Source organism: Prionailurus bengalensis, chromosome D2 (genome assembly GCF_016509475.1).
Source record: "Prionailurus bengalensis isolate Pbe53 chromosome D2, Fcat_Pben_1.1_paternal_pri, whole genome shotgun sequence".
NCBI classification, from domain to species: Eukaryota; Metazoa; Chordata; class Mammalia; order Carnivora; family Felidae; genus Prionailurus; species Prionailurus bengalensis.
Genome location: NC_057351.1, coordinates 73124285 through 73149088, shown reverse-complemented (window position 1 = coordinate 73149088; position 24804 = coordinate 73124285). Strand labels below are relative to the sequence as shown.

At 46.1% G+C, this 24804-nt stretch overlaps 1 protein-coding gene across 1 annotated transcript in view; it reads left to right on the top strand.

The window, feature by feature from the left end:
* Nucleotides 1-24804, top strand: part of HSPA12A (heat shock protein family A (Hsp70) member 12A) — a 168265-nt gene that overhangs the window by 6203 nt on the left and 137258 nt on the right. Inside the window, exon 2 of the mRNA XM_043597660.1 lies at nt 7590-7677. Coding sequence (XP_043453595.1) covers nt 7590-7677 — 88 coding nt within the window. The remainder of the gene's footprint in view (nt 1-7589; nt 7678-24804) is intronic.

Below are 24804 nucleotides of genomic sequence, written 5' to 3'. Positions count from 1 at the left end.
TCCAGTGAGTTTAGACAGTAAAAAGAAAGAGGAAAAATGAGGCAAAAGAAACTCCTCAAGTAAGCTATTTTGCCTTTTTTTTTTTTTTTTTTTTTTTTAAATTTTTTTTTTTTTCAACGTTTATTTATTTTTGGGACAGAGAGAGACAGAGCATGAACGGGGGAGGGGCAGAGAGAGAGGGAGACACAGCATCGGAAACAGGCTCCAGGCTCCGAGCCATCAGCCCAGAGCCCGACGCGGGGCTCGAACTCCCGGACCGCGAGATCGTGACCTGGCCGAAGTCGGACGCTTAACCGACTGCGCCACCCAGGCGCCCCTATTTTGCCATTTTAAAGTAGATACTTTTTTAACTTTGTAGAACTAGAGACAACTTAAGAGTATTTCTGTGACGTGATTAAGGGGCTAATAAAGCAAAATGAATACATATAAAATATTCTACAAAGGCCAGGTTTTCTAATTTGTACTTCTTCTCTTAATATGAAAGTAGCAACATACATGTAGTAATTGCATTTACTTTGAATGAGGAAAATGTTAAGCATCTTTCCCACACAGGGGGCAGCAAAGAAGAAAGAGAGGAGAAATCCCAGTTAAGAGGACCAGTTAGGTGTTTTATCTAGTTACGTCTGAAAATGTTTTCTCTGTAACTGCTGCAAACATTGATGTGGTCTGTTTCCCAGCCTCTGAGAGTCGTGTGTCCGCCTATTTTGTTATTGCGCTTGAGTGAGAGCCAGTAAATTGTTTGACTTTTGTAATTAAACTTAAGAACTTGATTGAAGGGGATTTTAGCTTCCCTGAAAATCTACTTTAAGTTAATCTGCTTAAGAGGAATTATCTATTTCTTATTAGCAAAATCAAAACACTCTATGCCTTTATAACTGATGATTTCTACTGGCCCGGTCATGAATCTCATGGTAACGTTAAGTTGTCAGATATTATTTGGGGGATTTAAAAAATTCAGTTGTCAAAAATTTAGGACTTGATTCTTGACATTTTCTTATTGGCAAAATGAAGGGTCATTGGTGGTGTTTGCTCTTTTTCTAACTTGATTTACCTTGTGTTGTTTGTTTCATTTAAGACATTTGAAACTTTGTGTTCCTTGACTATTTTTAAAAATTGTAGTCATAGATGCAGATGAGAATGTTTTCTTTCGGGGGAGTAAATTTGGAGAGGAAGTTCCCAGGCGTTTTTAGCAAATAAAATCATCTTAGGCAAATTTCTCAGTACTGATTTGATTTAATTGCATCTTTTTTTTACATATGACAATCATATATAAGTATCATTGGAGCCCTACACAGTTCCAGAATTATTTAAGGTGACATTTGTGAATGAATCTCTAATGCCAATCTAATGTGTTAGATTAAATTTCTGTACAATTAAAAAATACACAGAATTGTATGTTAGCAAGGAATAAGGGGTCCTGCTTTTAATTAAATACCATTATTATATTTTGTGTTTGGGCATCCAAAATCTTAGGTAGATATTATAGAAATAAGAGCAGTAATGGTCAGAATTCGCTTCTCAGAAGAATAATGTTTCCATTAATACTTAAGGAGAGATCCGGTCAGGATGAAAGACTAAAATGTTATTTCTGAAATGGAAATACTTTTAAAATGTTTTTAATGATGCCTGTCTTCTGCTTGGGCTACAGTCAGCATAACCACATTCAAATGCTGTAGTTTGGAGAGAGGAAGGGAAAGGAAAGGAGGAGAGAATTTAAGACAGTCGTGTTCAGACAGGAATAAAGAATGATCGGTATTAAGACGGTTTTGTGTGACAGCACTTTCACTTGAAAAAAATAGTTGAGGCAAACTGAGGTGGGAAGAGAAGTATCTGGGGGCCTGCCCTGGTCTCCACTTCTTTTTGTGTGCACAGAGATACAGCCAAGTGTAGCCACATGGGTAACCGAAGGTCCGCCCTCTGCCACTGCCCTTTCGGGAACTGGCCAGACTCCTTAAAGGAGCTGAGCGGCCCTTGTTCAACAGCTGCTGTTAGACTGTTGTAAAAATTGGAGCTGGTTTGTGAACAGCCAGGTGATTTAAAATATCCCCGAGCCATCCTAGCTAACCTTCTTCCCCAAAGTTCATGGCCAAATATTTGCACTCATAATAATTACACAAATATTGCCTTGGAATCTTTATGGGAATTTGAAAAGAGAGGAGACCACGTAACAAACTCATGAGGCGGGGCATTTTATAGCAAAGAGTGTCTCAGTTAACCTCAGTTAGGTATCTGTGCCTTCTAAAGAATTTTTCTCCTTCTGCAGTATTAAAAGTAAAGTTCCTGTAAAATTATTCTATGCCCACACTTGTTGGAATGTTTATTAACGTGCGTATCTGACCTAAACTTTGGTTTCCTGATCATTAAATGCTTTCTTTTTTCTTGCTAGCCAAGCTGACAGTATATAAGGGGAAAGTAAGGCCTGTGTGCTGATTTTAAGAATACAAAATCAAAGACTGTCTTTTACAGGGCAAGAATCAAAGACTATGTTTTGTAGAGTAAGAACAAAAACAACTTTTAAAGTATGATATTTGAAATAACTAAAACGTGTGTTTATCAATTTAAATGCTTTAGAATAGATGTTGTCCTATGTATGGTTATTTATTACTTTATTGAAAATCTAGGCATTGTGAATTCTTAACTAAGACCACTGGGAAAAAAATCTGTTCAGTTAATATATTTTTTTGTACATTTCTTATAAACTTATTGTTGGAAAACAGTTGTCTTTTTTTGAGATAATTATAAATCTGCAAAAGCAGGAAATGTAATCAAAATGAAGAATTCAAAATTTCAAGATCTTTTTAATTTGTATTTGCGATAGACTTTATTTCCAAGTATTATTTGTTATATGAGAATAGAAGGAATCACCAACTGTTTTTTTTTTAACTAAAAATAATCATTTTTACCTTCCCTTGTATGTATTGTCTGCATTTGATTTGAACTCACTAGGGGCATGCCTTGAACCTTTCATATTCTTTCCAAGCCCTAGTGCTGAGACACACACACACACACACACACACACACACACACACACACACCCTTGTATCCTCTAGGGTGAAGGCTTAACTGCCACATCAGGACCAGCTCCTGTGATTATGGCATTTATGAGCAACTCACCTTGCTCTCCAAATTTGGACTTCAGGAGATACACCTCATGCCAGCCTAGCTCCTCTAGTATTCACAAGATATACAGGTAAACATGTAGGGTTTTTAATGGTCGGCATCTTCCAACTAGTCCTTTGGGCCAGGCATACTTGTTGACTACTCAAGTGCATCTTGCTCAGTTGGATATTTTAAAATAAGCTGAACTCTGGAAGGGGGCTGTGATCCCGTGTCACACAAACTGGAGAGAGAAACAGGATGGTAACACTTCTTTGGCTACTGAGTGCTTTCCGACTTTTGAAAGAAAGGAAACTTTGCAGTATGCAATTCTAAGAAAATTGTAAGAAACAAAGTAGAACCAAGGTCCTCGCGGGGGAGGGGAGTGAAGCCTGTGCTTGCCTTAGCTTCTGTTGTCTGACTCCCTCACAAACGCTGCAGCTGCAATGTTGATTGAGAAGGAGCCCATGCATTCTGCCGAGGGATGAAATACTAAAATCTTTTTCTTCCCTTGGTGAGTGGTTCTATCTTAATTCAGAAGCTATAAAGCAAATTTTAAATTGGTATTATTTTCTAACTGGGAAGTAAGTACAACTTGTATCTGGAGTACAAACATTGCAACAGGTACTATTGCCCATGAGCTTGATGTTAACTTTTTGCGTGAGTGTAAAGGATCTTAACAGTTCTCTGCGTTAAGTGGATATATGTCAGTAGCAAACGTAAACAAGAAATAAAGGGCTCAGGTTGAAATGTCTGTGGCAATGTACAAATCTGATTATGAAGAATGTCAACGATTACCCTAGAGAACAATCACAGTGTAGCCCGGGGTATAATTCTCATCGCTCTGTGTACATTTCATCACTTAGTTGTGCACAGGCACAGGAAATGATGCATTTTAAAATGCATTCTTTTATTTTTAAACACCTGCCCAACATCTTGACAAATCCTTTTTAGTCTGAGGCTCAAACGTATGTAACCCAAGGTTAATTTCTACCTTGTGAAGTCAGGGGGTTTCAAATGTGCTGCAAAGATCCACATGAGCAATAAAATGTGAATCCCCGTTTCGTTATCTCTGAACTTTGGAATTCTATTCAGACCTCTTGCATCATGTGCAAATATATGAGAGGGGAGGATACAAAAGTGAAACCAGTCCTGTGGCTGTTGTCAGATTTGACGTTCGTCTCACGGAGGATGGATGTGCTTGCTTGACTTGCCTTTTCTCTTCTTCACGTGTTCTTTTCCCCCCTCCAGAAATGTGGAGAATACTCTGGGGGTTCATGTGGAGGACACCGGCCACCACCTTCCCATACCCCCCACCACGAGGGCCACCTTCCCTGCATTCCTGCTTCCTGAGCCATCTTTTGCAAGGGGGTTTGGGACTCTAGCCCCACAGTCCAGGCTCTCCTAGTCGTGGCTGCAGGGACTTCACTGACCCTGCCCTTACTCTGTCTTGACCGCCTGTCCCATAGGCAAAGCTGTTAGAAATAACCATGTGGTCATATTTGCTGCTTATTTGTTTCCCTTACAGGAATCATCATTATAGATAAGAAAAATCATAGAGCCAGCAAAACTTTTGGGCCATTTAGTTCCATGCCTTCATTTTACACACACACACACACACACACACACACACAGAAAAAAACTAGTTGTTGGTAAAAGCCAGTCAACATAATTCTTCTATTCGGGAATCAGTTTGTTTAATGGGTAAATTTTTTTTTATTTGTTTCATTATGGATAAAGGAAAGATGAGTAAAAGATAAAAGCTACTTCTATTATGTGCAGTATATTTTGGTATCATATGTGTAATTGCCCCCAACTGAATATCAGACATATTCTGACAATATTAAAAGATGTAAAAATCTAAAATCCCAAGTTCCTAAATTCCAAGAAGAAAGTGCTTCACTATTTACAGTAATGGAACTTGTAGCCTGATCTTTGAGGGGGTTAGCTGTAAAAATTCTGCAGCTTTCTTCAGATGTATAATTTTAAATGTCCTTTTTTTTTTTTTTGTAGCTGCCTTCTCTGTACTCGAGTTTGTCAAGTAAGCAGGCAGATGTTTTTGCCTTTTTATAAAGTACAGTAATAAGCATGTCTACTGCCCTTACTTCATCAGCTTCAAAACCTATTCACGGCTCATCTGGTTGGAAGATGATTCACCTGAAGCTTTGTTCCCGAATTAGTAATGCGGCAGCATCTCATTTAGCAAGTGGTGCTTCCCACCACTTAGGGCGAAGAAAGTTTCTCTCTCATTCAGATACAGACTCAGGCTTTCACCTGTCAGAGAAAATGAAACCGTCGCCAACCACTGTTTATTTTGCTGGCAGGTTCATGCCTACGACAAAGCGATTTTTCTCCAGGTGAATTACTCCCCACATTGGCGTGGCAGTGACTAATAAAGTATTTATCAAAACTCAGGCGTGTGGTCCCCATTCCCACAGTGTGTCACTGCCGCCGCCAAGTGACAGGTCTGAAAAAAAATCAGCAAATCTTAGACAATTAGAGCATCGATCCCACTTAGCAAAACCAAGGCCCCCAGTCCCTACTCGACAAAGATACCTTCTTCTTAGGTAATGGGAATGAAGATGCTCTCCTAAATCACACTTGACCCATGTAGCCTTCCCTCCGAATTCGGGGCTCTGAGAAAAGAATGGCACAGGGATTGAGAAAACAGTGGCTGTCCCTGAACGTACTCTAATTCTAGGGTCCAGGGAGTTTTTAGTTCAGCTTGGTCAGTTGTCCCCAGTCACACACTAAATCATACTGTGATAAAGGAAGGAGAAGTCGCTGTCTTAAAACTCAATTAGACACACCAAGAACTTGCAACTCTGGCAACCCAAGAGTGCTTGGTGACATATGCAAAGACCCTTCTCTCGAGCAACCTCATTCTTGAACTGGGCTAAGAGCTTTTCAATTGCTGTGACATTTTCAGCCAAGGAAGGAGTAGTTGCTGCGGAGCAATGTTTTACAGGCAATTACTTTATATTATCAACGGAGCAATTCCCTGTCCAGAAAGGAACCAAAGCGATCAAGTTAAATCATTAAAGAGAGAAAGAGCAAGTGGGGAGAAAGGATTCATCTCATTAGCAGGTGCCGGGGCCGCAGGCTCCAAGGCGCACAATGTCACTGGCCCTTTAAGACAATGGCTGCGCTCCCTCCGCCACCCCCTCCCCTGGAGCTGTTGACAGGTCTAAACCTCCCTAGCAGCCCATTGTGGCCACAGTAGGAGGCACCTGCAGAAAATGTGCCAAAACCAGGCAGGGAGCAAGAGCTTTTCAATAAGCTCCCCAGCTGGAGAGGAGAAGCAACACTAAACAAGCGGGCGCAGACCAGGCATGTGATGGGAAAAGGGGTCAAAACCAGACACCTCCTATCGGCTTTCTGAGCTTTCTGAGCACCGTTCCCTTCAATTTGCTGACATCTTCTAGCTGGCTTTTCTCTATTTGCTTAATATGCTGAGGTATTTAGCTTAAAAGCACTAAATACTCCATCACGATGAGCTGTTCTCTCCCTTTCCCATTTACTGTTATTAAGGACGTTTTCCAGTATTTTCTCTCTCTTTCTGCCCCAAACTCAGATTGTTTGCTTTTGCTTCTCTCTCTCATGGCGACTTGCAGGCATTCTCCACCACATGCTGCCCGCTTGATTTTACTCATTTTTAATTCAGGGACAAGCAAAGCTCCCCCAAATCCAGGAGCTGCCTCCGTAAAGCACACCTTCCAGCTGCTATAAGCACGTGTCTGGAAGCTGCACTGCATTTCGACACAGTAAACAGTTATTGTGCATCTACTGTATACCTGTCACTGTCCTCAGGGCTTCTGGAAATCCAGAGGTAGACAAATGAGCTTCCCCTTTCGTGCTGCCTAGGATCCAGCAGAGAAGCTAAAGAGCTAATATGACCATGGGTTTTAAGAATTTGCTTTGCACCCATGCACTTTTCTTTGTAATTCTTAAGGCTCTTTGGAGAAGAAGAAGCAGGAGTGGAGGTGGGGAGACAGGAGGGGCGGGGGGGGGGGTACAGAGAGGGACCTGGGATGTGCCAGTGGTGTAGTGGCTTTGTCCAGCCTGCCTTGAGAAGCAAGAGGACAGATTCTCAGTTTCATCTCTCCAAGCTGAGAACCTGGCATAGTGCCTCAGTTTCGGCCGTCTAATTAATCTGGCACTCCGTATCTTTATTTACACGGTGCTTCCCAGTTCTCATGATATTTCCATCTCTTGTTTTTCTCATCCGAAGTAGGAAGGCATTATCTCTGTCTTACAGATAAAAACATCTGAGACTCGGGCAACGCACCTTACCAGGGCCACCCAAAGAGTAGGTGGTAAGTGCAAAGGCCCTGGGGGAAACCTGGCTCCTCCGCTGCCCACCTGTGCCTTGGCCTTCCTTCTGCTCCGGGCAGCCTCTTCCAGCTGTCAGCCGGCACAAACACACGCTTCGAGAGCAGCGCGGAAATGGATAAGGTGACATTTTCACAGTGAAGTTTTCCCCCCTCCTGCAGATGGAGAATGTTGGCGTGTACAGATTCTGTGGGTGTGCAGCAAAGAGCAAAGTCAAGTGTGATTCAAGGTGGGAAATACCAGCTTCAGGTAGGAAACGAACTCATCTGCGTAAGTACCAAACTGGCGTCGGAAGTAGTTACCCCTGGAATTTCGTTTGTCTAGAGACGGACTGGGTACATTTAAAGCTGGTACAGCTAGATTGAAGCACGCGTAAGACACTTGCTAAACCACCGCAGAGCGGCTGCTTGTTCAGAGTGCCGACGAGTGGTAAGAGGTACGAGAGAAAGTATTTCAGAAGCACCCTCGACTCAGGAAATGAAATTGCTTTCGCACGGGATGGGCCACAGCCGACATCCACGCTCACAAGCCGAGCTCACGGAGCAGGACCTGGCTGGGCACACACCTGTCCCCTCCCTGCCCTGCCCTGCCCTGCCCTGCTGGCTGTGGGGCCTTATGTGTGTTCAGGCCTCTACCGAGGCAGGAAGAGATGTCTCTGGGTCCTTCGGGCTTGTTTATGCTTTAACGTCTCTCCTCACAGAGGACTGGTCCTCTTCTTCCATTTTCCCTGGTGCCTCCCTCCAATTCTGGAGGAAACAAGTGGGCTATTCATGTAAAAAGAGAAAGAGTGAGCTGGGGGGGGGGGGGGGGAGATGCCACCGACAAACTCCATTGAAAACCAGTGGCTGTTCATTTACATTCACACTTTTAAAAAATGTTAACTAATGATGTTAAATGGTTTGCCAAAGGTCCTGGCAGGTCAGTTGTAGAAGTGTCATTTCTGCCTAATTAGGGCTCTTGTGGCTGCCCGGGGCCTCCCAGTGCAACTGGTGACAAGCCGAGAGCTGACAGCTTCAATTGGTGCCAATAGGAAGGTTGGACCGGTCATGTTTTCCAACTCAGCCAGGTGTTTGCTGAATGGGGGAGGGGGCCCGGGGAGATCTGAGCCCTTCCACGATCTGTCTTCTTTCACTGCTGCCTGGCAAGTCCTCTCCCTTTGCCTGTCTTGTCTTGTGTCAAGGTCAAGAATGGGCTTTGCTAAATCAGCAATTTGGGTTATCTCTGGGAGGTCATTAGCAGTCCTCGGCCCAGACATTTCAAGTGGTCTCAGGACCCAGATGCTAGATTTTTTTCTCCCTGAAATCAGCGAGTAAGAAGAGGAAAGTTTTAGGTAAAAAAAAAAAAAAAAAAAAAATTAAAAAAAAAAATAGTAGGAAGAAAACAAAAGAGACCAAAAAAGACTCAGAAAACTCTGCCTAGCTAACAGTGTTAAGCTTCTGGAGACATTTCATAATAATAAAACTGCTTGAAGACAAAACAGCTAAAGCATCCTGATCAATGCTTTAAATATTTCAAAGAAGGGAAGACAGTAACGAAAAAGAAATCCTGTAATGTGCAATTGGGTACAGAGTACCTGTCACATAGTAGGTGTTCAATAAATAACTTATTGCTCATTTGATTTTTCAGGGGAGAAATTTTTGTCTGAGAAACAAAGCAATTGATGGAGATCTTGCTATTTTTCACACTTACTTTTTAAAAAAAAATTTAACTTTTTTATTTACTTTTGAGAGAAAGAGACAATGAGAGCCTGAGTAGGCGAGGGACAGGGAGAGAGGGAGACAGAGTCTAAAGCAGACTCCAGGCTCTGAGCTGTCAGCACGCAGCCCGACGTGGGGCTCAAACCCACAAACTAGGAGATCATGACCTGAGCTGCAGTCGGACGCTTAACCGACTGAGCCACCCTGGTATCCCTTTCACACTTTAATTGTTCCTGCAGTGCTCTTAGAGTTTCTTAGTTGACCCAAAATACATGCTAAGTTGGAGTGCCACATGAGAGGTTGATAGGATTATTATATATATGTATATATATTTTTTTTACTTTTTTTTTTTTTTTTAACAACTTAAGCAAACAACGCCTGGTGCTCAGGAGCTCCAGGCTGCAGCAACCACAGCCCAAAGAGGCACTCAGTGCATCTCAGTCCAGAATTTGGACTTGACCCACTGGCAGGTCCTGTGGGGATGACGGCACTCCCTGTTTGTGCCTGAATTGGATATACCTGCACTCGAGCACACGATGCACCGAGCATGTTTACTGGTCTGAAGGGAATGGCAGGATTACTGCATTTGGCAGGTGGGGGGGGGGGGGTCAATGCTTGTGAAACCAAAGGGAAAAAGTGTATTGCAAGAAGCAATGTTTGTTTTCGGAAAATCTTAAGACCAGACCCTTTGATGTCAGTTTGGGGGGTGGGGGCGGTGGCGTCTAAAGTGATGGAGGTATCTGCCGACTGGCATTTTTCAGCTCTCTTTCCCGCCTGCTGCCTCTGTTTGCTCTAATACGGAGCAATGGAAAATGGGGCCAGAAAGAAGACTGTCCCTGGCTGCTGATTTTATCAATGGCGTCGCACGAAGATTAAACGAGACAGCATATGTAAGCCACACTTAGGACAATACCTGGCACGTATCAGGTGCCCACTCGCACCTGAGCAGAAGGAATTCTCTTTTCTCCTGTGCTGAGTCCTTCATGGTCGGAAACCACGCGCTGTTCTGCAGTGTCACGTTATTTTCTCTGTACCCAGAACATGTTTGAACAAAGAGAATTCGGAGAATCGACTAATAGGCTGATCTCATGAATGATAACGTGAGCAAATGAATCGAGACACATTTAGACAGTTTAGTTGCCTGTCTCCAAATTTTCCCTCCAGGACCTCCTTTGTCACTAAATGCCCTTAAGAGGTCCACTTTGCATTTTCGTCCACCCCTTTTGTGTCACGGCACGTGTCCTTCTTCTTCTGTGACCTTCTTGGTTCACCCCTACTGCTTTTTTCCCCGGGATATGATTTTCCTTCTAGTTCCAGTACTAACCCCGATCATGGCTCTGCCTCCCACATCCGCCTCCGTCTCTCAGATCTGATCCGCCGCATGTGATCGCTGTCTGTGTACTTGGAGGGTGAATGACCCTCCTTGTGGTTAGGAAGATGAGGATGTAAAAATCATTCTGTAAGGGGCGCCTGGGTGGCTCAGTCCGTTAAGCATTTGACTTTGGCTCAGGTCATGATCTTGCGGTCCGTGGGTTCAAGTCCCATGTTGGGCTCTGTGCTGCCAGCTCAGAGCCTGGAGCCTGCTTCGGATCCTGTGTCTCCCTCTCTCTCTGCCCCTCCCCTGCTTGTACTCCGTCTCTCTCTCTCTCATTCTCAAAAATAAGTAAACATTAACAAAACAAAAATGAAAATCGTTCTGTAAGACATTAGTGGTAAAGAAAACCTTCTGCAGCAATGAAGCCAGCATGTAAAAGTCAGCCAATTATTTACTAAAACTGAAACAAAACAACAAGAAGCTTTTGAAGACTCGTGAACAGAGGAAAGAACATGTGAATGACAAGAAGTCTTCTGTTTTGTGGCATTAATGTGGTCTGGTGGTATTTGTGATAACTGGTCCTCACAACGGTGACCCGAGGAAGGTGAACTCATGTTCAGTTGGATAGTACCTAAACCTTTCCGAAAGCAAGTCTGATCTTGTCATCCCATTGTTTGAAGCTCTCTGGTGGCCTTTTAGATCTGACTGTGGCTTCTTTTTGACCTTGAACCCTCACTCTGCTGTGCTGATCTGCTGGCAGTTCTCAGGATATGCCAGGATGTTTCATGCCTCAGGGCCTTTGAACAAACTCTTTCATAACCCCGGAATGCCTTCTGTCCCTGTTGTTCTCCTGACAAACACCTGTTCCTTATGCCACCTCTTCCCCGAAGCTCCTCCTGACACCCCCAAGTTACACAGACCTTTCTTTCTTTTGTGCCCCTCGACACAAAAGCACCCTTTTCTCAATAAGAATAATAATTGTAACAGTAGAAGTTCCCTTTTATCGAATGCCTTCTGTGTGCCAGTGTAAGCGCTTTCACTGGTGATATCGTTAATTTCTCACTGCTCCATGAAGAAGGTGCTGGTGTCGATGTTCATGTCATTGATGAGGACCCTGGGGCTCAGACTGCCTGTTGAAGGTCACAGAGCTTGACAGTGGTAGGGCGGGAGCCTCGCCCAGCCAGCATGATGCATGCACACATATGAACCACCCTTGATCTAAAACCACCAAGCCACACTGCCTCCCATTCTAAGTGGCCACCATGCCGGTGTGTGGGTTCAGTTTATCTTCCCTCTAGATGGCGAGCTGCTGGAGGTCGGTTTCACTCTTCTGTGACTCGGTGTCTAGTGTCTTGTGTCGACTAGCGCATCGCAAAGACTCTAAATGTGGGTTGAATTTAATGAAATTGAATGGAATTGAATGGCACTACATATTTGTGTGTGTGTGTGTGTGTGTTTACACACATATTCTCTCTCCCTGCCTCTCTTATTCTCTTTATATGTGTCTTTTATATACGTATATACATGTACACTATACATATTCTATATGCATACATATATAGTTATATACACAAGATACACATATGTCTATGTAGGTATGTATACATAAATGAAGGTAGTATATATAAATGAGGTATATATACATATATATGTATATAGAGAGATTAAGAGGCAGGGAGAGAGAGAACCAGTCACAGTTGGAAGGAATATACATGCATTATAGTCTCTCTGACTTTGGGTAGTGAGTTTATAGCCTGTGTTAACCCACTTTGTAGCATGGGTGAGACAGCATGTACCATGTACGTGGACGAGGATCCTCCTGCAGACAGACCTTGAAGCTCTCCAGGTTCTGCCCCCGGGGTCATATTACGTTTAAGCCAGATGGTTATCAGAGGAGGAGATGTCTAGGTAGAAGAACATTTTTGAGTTTTTTCACAATGCGTTGTCTCAGGTGTAGAGACGAGTCCTACTTTGTCCAAACACTTTTCTTCATCATTCAGTCTTCTTGAGTCTGGCGAGCATGGGTCTCATTCTCTGCCACAGGTGACCACTGTGCCTCCTGTAAGGTGCTCTGTGTTATGCAGAGGGACAAGAATGACTAATGACCCAGCACAGAGAATAGCCTTAGCACAAAACCAAAAACTATTAGATCTAAGAGGCACCTGTGGGATCTGGAAAGTTGGGTGAAGGTTCAGGAATAGCCAGTTCAAGGGCAAAAACCTCTCTCCTGGATTCTGTGCTCATGCTATGGCTTGCTTCTAGAGGGGAAAAAGTAAATGTGGTGTTTGTATACAAGGTGCCCATTTCTCACATTTATTTTTACCCCACATGAGCATGAAATCCCAGTTTTAAAATCAGATTCTAGGGGCGCCTGGGTGGCGCAGTCGGTTAAGCGTCCGGCTTCAGCCAGGTCACGATCTCGCGGTCCGTGAGTTCGAGCCCCGCGTCGGGCTCTGGGCTGATGGCTCAGAGCCTGGAGCCTGTTTCCGATTCTGTGTCTCCCTCTCTCTCTGCCCCTCGCCCGTTCATGCTCTGTCTCTCTCTGTCCCAAAAATAAATAAACATTGAAAAAAAAATTATAAAAAAAAAATCAGATTCTAAAACGTTATAAGCTGTCAGGTTCTTATTGATTTTTTTTTTAATTTTTTTTTCCCAACGTTTATTTATTTTTGGGACAGAGAGAGACAGAGCATGAACGGGGGAGGGGCAGAGAGAGAGGGAGACACAGAATCGGAAACAGGCTCCAGGCTCCGAGCCATCAGCCCAGAGCCCGACGCGGGGCTCGAACTCCCGGACCGCGAGATCGTGACCTGGCCGAAGTCGGACGCTTAACCGACTGCGCCACCCAGGCGCCCCTTATTGATTTCTAAAGCAATCCACTGGCCCTGGGTGATCCCTCCCTGCTGTCCTCTGACCCTCCTTCTGCCACTGACCAGTCATGCCCTTTGCTTCTCTCTCTGTTCCTCTGCTCTGTTTCTGGAACCCTTCCTCTTGGCCTTGCCAGACCCTACCCATCCTCTGAGAACCACTTAGGTCCATGAGGATGAGACCCTTTCCTGCTTTGCTGTGGCATTAATGGTCTGTGACCTTTCTGACTGAGAAGCATGGAGTGATGGCATTAAAACCTTAATATGAACTTATCTGGGCAGGCTGAGAGCAGGCTGAGGGTGCTGCTCTTTAAGGAAGGAGTTCTGGGCTGAAGACCACGGAGGGTCAGGAAGGGTGGTGGCCCGTGGATGCTGACCTTGGCCAGGATCAGCGGTGCCCAGCAGCGTTCGTGACGCCTATCTACAAAAAGCAGGAGGGAGCAGTCATTCTGTAATTCATATTTAGAAGGCTTCCTGAGAGGGGCACCTGGGGGGCTCAGTTGGTTGCGCAACTGGCTCATGATTGTGGCTCAGGTCGTGACCTCAGGGTTCCTTGGTTCGAGCCCCACATTGCGGAGCCTGCTTGGGATTCTCTCTCTCCCCCCTCTCTCTACCCCTCTCCCCCTCCCTCAAAATACATAAGTAAACATTAAAAAAAAAAAAAAGAAAAAGCTTCCTGAGAGAGCCCTGTTTTCCACTTAGAGCTCCCAGGTCATTTGGCCAAGATTTTCTGCCCCTTGGAAGTCTCCAGAAAAAATCCCCAAAGTTGGAAATGGGCTTTCCTTTTCAAAATGCGTATCCATAAATCCGCTTCGCAGCTCTTCATTTGATCTCCTTTTACTTCCCTAACTTCCTGCCTTATTCCAAGACGGACTCTGAGACCTACGCACAATCAGGTAACACGAGTGGTATCTTTGAGAAACAGGACTGGACGGAAAACGGGGGAGACTCGCAGGTGAGTTCGCAGATGTGTTCCGTGAGGTCTGCGGCATTTTCGGAGAGAGGCCACGCGGGTCTCTCGGCCTCCGCAGTGTGGGACGAAGGCGCCCGCTCCACGGGCCGGGGGAGCGGTGGGCAGAGGCGGCTCCCCCCTGCGGCTGCGCCGCGCCCCGGGTTTGGAGCCGGCTGGGGAACGTGGGCCGGGCTTTCCGGGGCCCTGTTTGCTTGAGCCAAGAAGTCCTCTCCCAGGAGAGCCCAAGACAGTCCCTGGTGAAGCTTCGTTTGGAGGCGAGGGAACAGTCCGTCCCTCGTTTGCCCCGGGGGAGGGGGGGGGGTGGGCTTGAGCAAATGGGGACAGAAAGCTCCCAGCCCCCACCCTTGCCCCGCCCCCACAGTGCTGGCGGTAGTTTCAGTTTCAGTTTCGGTGCCGCGCGCGCGGGCAGCGGCTGCGGTGCCAGCAGTGTCCCACCCCCGAGGTGCTGATTGGGCCGCAGTTCCAGTGATGCGTGGCGGCAGCGGCAGCAGAGGCGGTGAGCCCGGCGCTGACAGTGTCGGTGGCACTTGCACGGTGGCAGTGGCACCAGCACTGGCGGTGGCGGTGGCACCAGCACCGGCAGCGCCTGTACCAGCGGGACGCGGCACCGCGTCTTCGAAGTGGACACGTGGACACAGCCGCATCGCAGCAGCCCCGGGGCCCCATCAGCTTCCGCACGTCCCCGGGGGACAGGTGGCCAGAAGTGGCCAGGGTGGGCTCTGCCCAAGGTGGCTCTGTGGGTGACGGAAGCCTGGACCACCAGAGACTGTGGGGAGGCTCAGCCGAGAAGGTATTGGAGGTTCCCCTAGAGGCAGGGTGTCCAGTGGCCGGTGGGAGTCGGACCCCGAGTTTAGCCTTGAGACCGAGTGAGCCAAGAAGAGATGAGCGACCTCACATTTAGAGCTTTGTAAGATAAGAACCAACCGGCTGGTAAAGAGAAGCTTAATTCTTCCTGGTGTGGGCAGTTGAGCACACAGCCATTCATTCATTCCCTCATTCGTTCAGTTTTTCATTGAGCAAACATCAGTGGGACCTTCACTAGAGTCTGAAGTCAGATTAGTGGCATCTGAATCTGGCTCTGCATTTGCTAGCCTGTGATCATGATAGAATTGGGTGATTTCTCTAAACCCCAGTTTCCCTGTCTTTAATATGAAATGTAAATAATACTAAGTATCTACCTCATTGGGTTTTAGGAGAATCCGATGCATATGGAATGCTTAGCACAGTGCCTGGCGCTAATTTAATAGCCAATAAGTATGAGCCATGAGCTATGATTAAACAACGTGGAATGTACAAAGATTCACATAATCCCGTAGTAATTAAAACAGTGTGTGTCCATATAATGAAACACTACACGGCCAGTGTCCAGAAGGATATACAGTTGGTCCTGGAACCACCTGGGTTTGAACTGTGCAGGTCCACTGATATGCGGATTTCTTTTTGATATGTATAGTACAGTACTGTAAATGTATTTTCCCTTCCTTGTGATTTTCTTATTGACGTTTTCTGTAGCTTATTTTATTGTAAGAATATAGTCTATAATACATACAGCATACAAAACGTGTGTTAATTAGCTGTTTATATTATTGCTAAGGCTCCCCAGTCAGTAGTAGCCTTTTAGTAGTTAAGTTCTGGGAGAGTAAAAATTTGTACGGGGATTTTCCAGTGTGCAGGGCGTCAGCACCTCTAACTCCTGTGTTGTTCAAGGGTCAACTGTACTGCGTTAACCGTGGCCATCACTTGGTAGGGAGATCACGGGTGATTTGATTTACTTACTTTTCTTATCTGCCTTTTAGAATTTTTCCAGAATATATGAACTATTCATGAGATTTTATTTTATTTTATTTTATTTTATTTTATTTTATTTTATTTTATTTTATTTTTTTCAACGTTTATTTATTTTTGGGACAGAGAGAGACAGAGCATGAACGGGGGAGGGGCAGAGAGAGAGGGAGACACAGAATCGGAAACAGGCTCCAGGCTCTGAGCCACCAGCCCAGAGCCCGACTCGGGGCTCGAACTCACGGACTGCGGGATCGTGACCTGGCTGAAGTCGGACGCTTAACCGACTGTGCCACCCAGGCGCCCCTCATGAGATTTTAAAGTAGAAGGGAGAGAAATCTTGTCTGACCATCTCTTTGGTGCTTACACCTGCTCTGTGACACTTTTGTCCACCATATGCTTGAACAGTTCCAAGAGGAGCAAGGTGCAAGGGCGCTCAGGGCAGCTCATTGCGTCTGTTGGCAGCTCTGATTCCAGAAATTTCCTCCTTACGCTGTCTGCTTGTATTTTCTAACAGTTAGGGCTCATTCATCTATTCATTCAACCAGTACTTATTTTTTTTAAATTTTATTTATTTATTTAAAAAAATTTTTTTAACGTTTATTTTTGAGACAGAGAGAGACAGAGCATGAATGGGGGAGGGTCAGAGAGAGGGAGACACAGAATCCGAAACAGGCTCCAGGCTCTGAACTGTCGGCACAGAGCCCGACGCAGGGCTCGAACTCACGGACCGCGAGATCATGACCTGAGCCGAAGTCTGCCGCTTAACCAACTGAGCCACCCAGGCACCCCCAACCAATACTTACTAACTACCTCCTATATACCAGGTACTGTGGCAAGTTCCAGGGAGACAATAGTGCATGGAAGCCAACAGAGTCCCTTCATGGAGCTAGTAATTTAGTGAGGTCCTCAGACTATATAGCCCAATGACTAAATAAATATGTCATTACAAATGAAGAATCTTTGAAATGCTCTGAATCTAGGAGAGCACACGGCAAAGATCGGGGGTGGGGGGGGGAGTCCTGGAGGGCATCCCTGGGACCATGAACGGTGTGTGGGAGTTATGGGGGTATAGGCAGGGGGGGAACAGTCCAAAAGGAGGAGCAGAATCCGCTTCTGGGCCACATGGTCATTTCATTGGCTTTCCATGTGTGAGCCTTTCAAATATTTGAAAACGGCTTCTTCCCCAGAGTCTTTCTGTTTCACTTCTACTCTCTTCGGCTTTTCCTCCTAGGATGTGACTTTATAGCCTATTGTCATTCTGAGACCCAGTTTTTGGTGCCCCCTCTTCTTATAACTGTTTTTGAGCTCTAATTCACATAGCATGCCTTTCACTCATATAAAGTGTGTAATCCTGTGAGTCAGTGTATCACAGAGTTGTGAACTCACAAACTGTGAGATCATAACCTGCGCTGAAATCGAAAGTTGGATGCTTAACCGAGCCACCCAGGAGCCCCTGATTCCAGCCCAATGTTGCTAAGGTTTGTCCATGTTGTAGCCTGTGTTAGTACTCACTTCTTTTCATTGCTGAATAATACGCTAGGGTGTGGATATATCACATTTTGTTTATTCGTTAGTCCACTGATGGACATTGGGGTTGTTTTCACTCACTGGCTATTATGAATAATACTTGCAAGTTGTGCAGATGCATGTTTTCACTTCTCTGAAGTATATACTTAGGAACTACTGGGTCATTTGGTAACTCTGTGTTTCACTTTTTGAGGACCTGCCAGACTGGTTTCCAAAGCCATTGCCCCAATTTATGTTCCCACCAGCAGCATATGAGTTTCCAGATTTCTCCACATCCTCACCAACACTTGTTAATATGTGTGTTTTTAAAGTTTTTATTCAAATTCTAGTTCACATACAGTGTAATCTTAGTTTCAGGTGTGCAAGGTAGTGATTCAGCACCCGGTGCTCATCACAAGCCCCCTGCTTAATCCCTATCCTCTATTTCACCCGTCCCCCCACCCACCTCCCCCACCTCCCCTCCGGTAACAGCCAGTTTGTTCTCTATTGTTAAGAGTCTGTTTCTTGGTTTGCCTGTCTCTCTCTCTCTCTTTTCTCCCCCTTCGCTCATTTGTTTTGTTCCTTAAATTCCACATGAGTGAAGTCACGTGGTATTTGTCTTTCCCTGAGTGACTTATTTCACTTAGCAAACTACGCTCCAGCTTCATCCATGTTGTTGCAAATGGCAAAACTTCACTCTTTTTACGGCTAATATTCCATTACATCTGCTTTGTCCGTTCATCAGTTGATGGACGTTTGGGCTTTTTCCATAGTTTGGCTACTGTAGATAATGTTGCTATAAACATTGGGGTGCATGTATCCCTTCGAATCAGTATTTTTGTATTCTTTGGTTAATAGTGCAATTGCCGGATTGTGGGATATTATCTGTCTTTTTCTTTTTCTTTTTTTTTTTTATAAATTTTTTTTTCAACGTTTATTTATTTTTGGGACAGAGAGAGACAGAGCATGAACGGGGGAGGGGCAGAGAGAGAGGGAGACACAGAATGGGAAGCAGGCTCCAGGCTCTGAGCCATCAGCCCAGAGCCCGACGCGGGGCTCGAACTCACGGACCGCGAGATCGTGACCTGGCTGAAGTCGGACGCTTAACCGACTGCGCCACCCAGGCGCCCCCTATCTGTCTTTTTCATTGTAGTCATCCTTGTGGGTGTGAAGTGACATATATCATCGTGCTTTGATTTGCCTTTCACTGATGCCTGTAGATGTTGATATCTTCTCCTATTGGCCTATTCTGCAACCAATGTGCCTATTGGCCATTTCTGTATCTCCTGTGGGGAAATGTCCATTCAGATCCTTTGCCCATTTTTAATTTGTTTGTATCTTTTTATTATTTGCTTATAAGTGTTCTTTGTGTATTACAGATACATATACTCCCTTATCGGATACATGATTTTCAAATATTTTCTCCCATGCTATTGGTTGTCTTTTCACTTTCTTGCTAGTGTCTTTTGAAAGCACAAGAGCTTTAAATTTAGATTAAGTCCAATGTATCTATTTTTGTCTACTTTTTGCTTGTTCTTTTGGTATCCTATCTAAGAAACCATTGCCTAATCTAAGGTCTCAGAGATTTATGTCTATTCCTTCTTCTTTTGTTTCTTCTAATAAGAGTTTTATAGTTTTACCTGTCACATTTAGGTCGTTTGTCTGTTTTGAGGCTGGTTTTGTATGTGCTGTTATATAGAGGTCAGCTCACGGTTTCGTCTGATACTCAGTTGTCCCAGCACCATTTATTAAATATGCTCTTCTGCCTCCCGCTAAATTGTCTTAGCGTCCTTGTCAAAAGTTCCCTGCTTATAAATGTGAGGGTTTATTTATGAACTCTCAAGTTTGTCCCATTGATCTGGCTGCCCTTAAGCAGTACCATGCTGTCTTAATTATTGAAGCTCTGTAGTAAACTGTGGAATTACAAAGTATGAGTCTTCCAACTTTGCTCTCATTTTTCTAGATTGTTTTGCTACTCCGGATCCCTTGCATTTACATGTGAATTTAGGATTGGCTTGTCAGTTCCTACAAAGAAGCCAGCTGGGATTGTTAACAGAGATTGTGCTCAAACTGTAGATCAGTTTGGGGAGTATCGCCATGCCAACAATGTTAAGGCTTCCAATCCATGTACATAGGATGTCTTTCCATTCACTTAGGTCTTCTTTAATTTCTTTCAACAGTGTTTTAGTTTCCGGAATGTAAGTTTTACACTTCTGTCGAGTTTACTCCTAAATGTTGGATGGTTTTTTTATACTACCATAGATATAATGGTCTTAATTTCATTTTTGGATTGTCCACTTCACATCCCTTTTTAAATGTAGTCCTTAAAACCACTGGGCTGTGTACAGTGGAATTCACCTTACGCTTATGGACACAATTCCATGAAAATAACTCAAGACAAAGTTAGCTTTTGATGGGAGGGGATGAAGTGGCGTGGGGCGGTCTACACAGCAACCTCACACCTTTGACTCATGTTAACAGATAACTATCATACCTTTTCAAGTCTTCTGCTGCTTGTGCCTTGCTTCCCACACTGTATACTTGGACACGTAGCCCTGGGGAGCCAAAGGTAGTGCGTTGGCCTTTCCCTTTCATGTTTCTAGATTCAGCCCATTGTTCATAGATGCTGAGATTGTTCTGGATGCTGATTCTGACCCTGGTCATGATATCTTTGTCCTCCAGCCTATCCACAAATGTAGCAAACACACCCTCATTAAGGTTTTCATTCAAGCTAGTTAAGATCTCCTTTAATAAGCCATTTCTGAATCTTGCATCCCAAACTCACAAGCCAGTTCTTCTCTTATTATAAGAGAATTAACCTCAGATGAGGAAACAGGATTACATGGGTTAAAGTCACGCATACGGCTGGTAAGTGTGGAGGGAAGACAAGAACCCAAGGCTCATGATGACTTATTCTGTGCCCCCTCCACTCATGATGGAGGAAGTTCCTATGTGGACGATGATGGGAGCAAGTGTGAATGTGGGAAGATACTAGAAACTCCACGTTCTCAGGTGAACATAGGTGTTCAGTTTACTGTGCCCAAAGTGGAAGAGCACACCAGAGGATAAGCAGAGCATGAAAAGGGTTCTTTTAAACCACACCCATGGCATCATATTACCTCATTTAATTCAGGCTCCTCTTTGGCCTGAATTATCTGGATTTCAATAGGTGAACAAGCATCTGTCTACTCATATTTTTTCTAGGCCCCATGGTAGGCTCTGAGGCCCCTGAGATGTAAGGGGCACGGAGGTGGTTTACAGGTGAGTCCAGCTCTGGGCTGCCCACAGTGGGCACTGTGGTAGGACTGTCTGAGGCCAACCTTCTTCTGAGGCCCAGGGTTTCCTCTCAAGCAGTCAAGATGGCAAGTGACTCAGGTGAATCAACACGGAACCACAAACCAGTCAACGATTGTTAATTTATCATCTGTTATGTGCCAAGCGCTGATCTAGACATTAGAAGACAGCCACGAATAAAACATAAAAATTCTTGTCCTTATGGAGCTTACGTTCGTGTGTCTGCGTGCGTGTAAATCTTAACAACCATGTCAGATGATATAGAAGAAAACCTAAAGCTGAATAGGGGATAGGGAATGACGGGGTGGACACGGGGCTAGAGTTTAAAATAAGTCCAGGAAGGCCTCACTGAGGAGCTGACATTTGAGCAGCAACCTGAGGAGGGTATGTGATCAAGCCATGTGGATATCTGAGGGAAGAGCACCTTGGGCAGGGGAACAGCTCGCGCAAAGTTCCTGAGGTAGGAGTTGCCTGCGTGTCGAAGCTCCAGCAATGAAGCCACATAGCTGGGGGATGAGGCCCGGTGGTGCCTTGTAGGAGGCCAGCTTCTCCTCTGAGATGGGAGGCCAAGGAGTGGCATGATCCAACTTACGTGTTTGAAGTGGTTACGCTGTGAGTAGTTTGGTGGGCAGTGGGGTTGGCAGAGGAGAGGCAGGGAGGCCTGTGAGGATGCTTTCGCAAGATACAGAGACAGTGCTGATTCCGCTTAGGGTGACGGGTGGCCGTGATGAGATGCAGACAAAGGCTAGAGGGGAGGCCCCGGGATTTTGGGCAACGGGACGTGGAGTGTGGCAAAGGGAAGGCGAGAGCCAGGCCGGCACGTTGGGGCTGAGCAGACGGAAAGATCGAGTCGGCAGTTACGGAGGTGCAGACGGCTGGGGAAAGGCAGGTTCTGGGAGGAGGGGGCTGGGCCACTGGTTCGGGGCCTGTTTACTAGAGTTGCCACCCGTTAGACATGCAGCTGGAGGTGGCAGAGCCCAGACTAGAATTGTCAGCGTGGGGTCATCGCCCACACAGGCGGCATTTAAGGCCGTGAAGCTGGAAGAGACCCCCCAGGGAGAGAGTGTTGATAGAAAAGAAAGAGACGTCTGTGGACTAGTGCCTAGGCCCTCCCACATTTGAAGCTCCCAGAAGTGAGAAACAGCCGGTGAAGAAGTCTGGGGTGCTGTGCCATTGATGGAAGAGGGAAACCAGGTGTTATTATTATTTTTTTTTAATGTTTGTTTACTTATCGTGAGAGAGGGAGAGGCAGAGAGGGAGAGAGAGAATCCTGAGCAGGCTCCACGCTTAGCTCAGAGCCTGATGCGGGGCTCGATCCCACGACCCTGAGATCATGACCTGAGCCGAAATCAAGAGTTGGATGCTTGACTGACTGAGCCCCCCAGGCGCCCCCCAGGTGTCCTGAAAGTCAAACCAAGCAGGTATTTCTAGGAAGACGGGGCGGTCTGCCATGTTGAGTGGTGCCGATTGGTCATGAGGGCTGACGTCGTCACGATCTTTGTGGCCACACCAGTGGCAGAAACAACGGGCAGGCGCCACTCCTGAGTCCTGGCACAGGCCGGGTACATCCTGCATCCCACCACCCCACCCCACCCCCCCGCCCCCGGTGACCACAGTGACTGTCCTCTGCACAAACCCCCAACTCTACCTCCCACCTCTGTGGTGGCCCCCAACATGGCAAGACGAGTCTCTTCCTCTCTGACGGTCTTGTGTCAACAAGTGTCTTGCTGACCAAGATGTTTGGCGAAACGCAGAAAATGTACTGTTTTTCCTTGGTTGTCCGTGTTTTGCTGGTGAAGACATATTTGTCTCATTCTAACGCAGCTGATTCAGTACAAGCCTATCGCTACCAATTAAAAACATATGCATTATTTGTTTTTTTTTTTATAATATATGAAATTTATCGTCAAATTGGTTTCCATACAACACCCAGTGCTCATCCCATCAGGTGCCCTCCTCAATACCCATCCCCCACCCCCCCCAGCAACCCTCAGTTTGTTCTCAGTTTTTAACAGCCTCTTATCATATGCATTATTTCTGAGCACATAGGGTCACATTCAGATCTCCTCACAAGGTACGTTTCCAATACACACGTTATTTAACATAATGACACCCCCATATTGTTACCGTGCTCTACGTAGCTCCTACCCACCCTAGGTAATGAATGACGGGCATCACTTTTTCCCTCTTTGTTGGGGGTAGGGGATGGGTGGATCCGGGAAATCTAAGTGGAGCCATATAGATAAGAGGGGTGTGGGGGTGTGCAGAGGAGATGATGGGCACTGGGGGCAGAAAGGATGGCAAAAGGAGGACTTTGGAGCTGGGAAAATGTGAATCTGGAACCAGTAAATAACCACTGTGGGTGGGATGTAGACTCAGGGAACGCCGGGCCTGGGCGAGCTGTCCGGGAGGAAGAGGAAAAGTCAGGGTCCCCAGGTCGTGGGGGGTTGGGCCGTCTGTAGCTCTTTCCCAGAGAGAATGGGGCCAAAGTAACCAGTCAGCTGTGAGCACCAGAGAGGCCCAAAGACAGGCAGCGAGGGCTGGTGAGAGGTTAACAGGCCAGGGGAAGGGGCTCCCCAGGCGGGGTTGCCAGCAGGGGTGACTCCCATGCCAGGAGGCACACGGGGGTGTGATGGAGGTAGATCTTCCACCATCTGGCATCTGCTGTTTCCCTTTGCTTTTAATTTCTATCCTATCAAGATAAGTTTTGCTTTTCATACTCACTGATTGTACGGAACCACGATTTATGGATCACATACTGCCACGTTCCTTGTTCTAACATTTCTCGTCTCTGACAGGTACATTTTCCCTCGGGGACATCGGGTCTGTGTGTTGTGGGGACATGCTGTGACCCCCTGGATTTCGCTTTGGTGGGGGCAATGTGTAGAGATGCACCCGCGTCCCCCTTCCCAGCACCACGGTGGTTATGCCTGGCATCACGCAGCTGAGCAGAATGGAGAAAAGAATGAGTGGGTGACGGGGGCTTCCCCTGAAGGGTGCGGCTCCCTGGGCTGAGGCAGAATCTTCCGGGGGCCAAGAGGGACAGGAAGGCTCATAGGTGCTCAGGGAGATGGAGCTCTAATCCAGGGCAAGGAATTCAGACTTTATTCTGTGGCTCAGGGAGCACCATCCAAGCTCTCGTGGAGAGGACCCATGGGATCAGGTTTGTTCCTACTTGGAGAAACCCAGTGGCGGTGTGCGACACGGGCGAGATGGGTAGGGGGTGGGCATGGGGACGAGATGGGGCTAATGTAGCAGCCCAGGCAGGAGGTGATGCGGACCTCACCCTGCAGAGACACTGGAGAGGACAAGGGAGCTGGAGACGAGCGTCATCGTGGAGGTCGGGTCAGCGAGAGTCGGCGTCTAATTGGCAGCGATGTGAAATCCAGGAGGACTGCCGGGTGTCTGACCCAGGCAGCCAAATCCATGCTGCTGCTTTCACCTCTCACATGGAAAGCAGCGAGGTGATCTTAATGCCATCTTCATATTCTGCAGATTATCTTGAATGACCCAGGCTTTGGAGGCAGAGGCGTTGGGGGGTGGGGCGTAGGTGAAGAAGAGGGGCCTGAAACATTCAAACAATGGTCTCAATTCTCCCCTTCTCTTCATGCTGCTGGCAGCCTGGCATGTCGCCAGCACAGGGAAATCTGAAACAGAATCATTAAGTATAGATATAGGGTGCCATAGCCGGCACTGGATTTCCTGTGCCAGAGCCATGGAAGGAGTGAATAGCACAGCATCCTGTCCCTGAACTTGACAGCATCAGATGGCTGTGTTGGGGGGTTAGCGCTCAGCACACTAAGCCACCACCTTCGTTCCTATTGTCTCTGTAACTCCATTGTTTTAAGCAAGCCGGCTTTGTAGTCAGGGTTCATTCACTACCGACAAAGCCTCCGTTAGGAAAAAATAGACCTCTGAAGCTTCTAGAGAGCCGGGGAA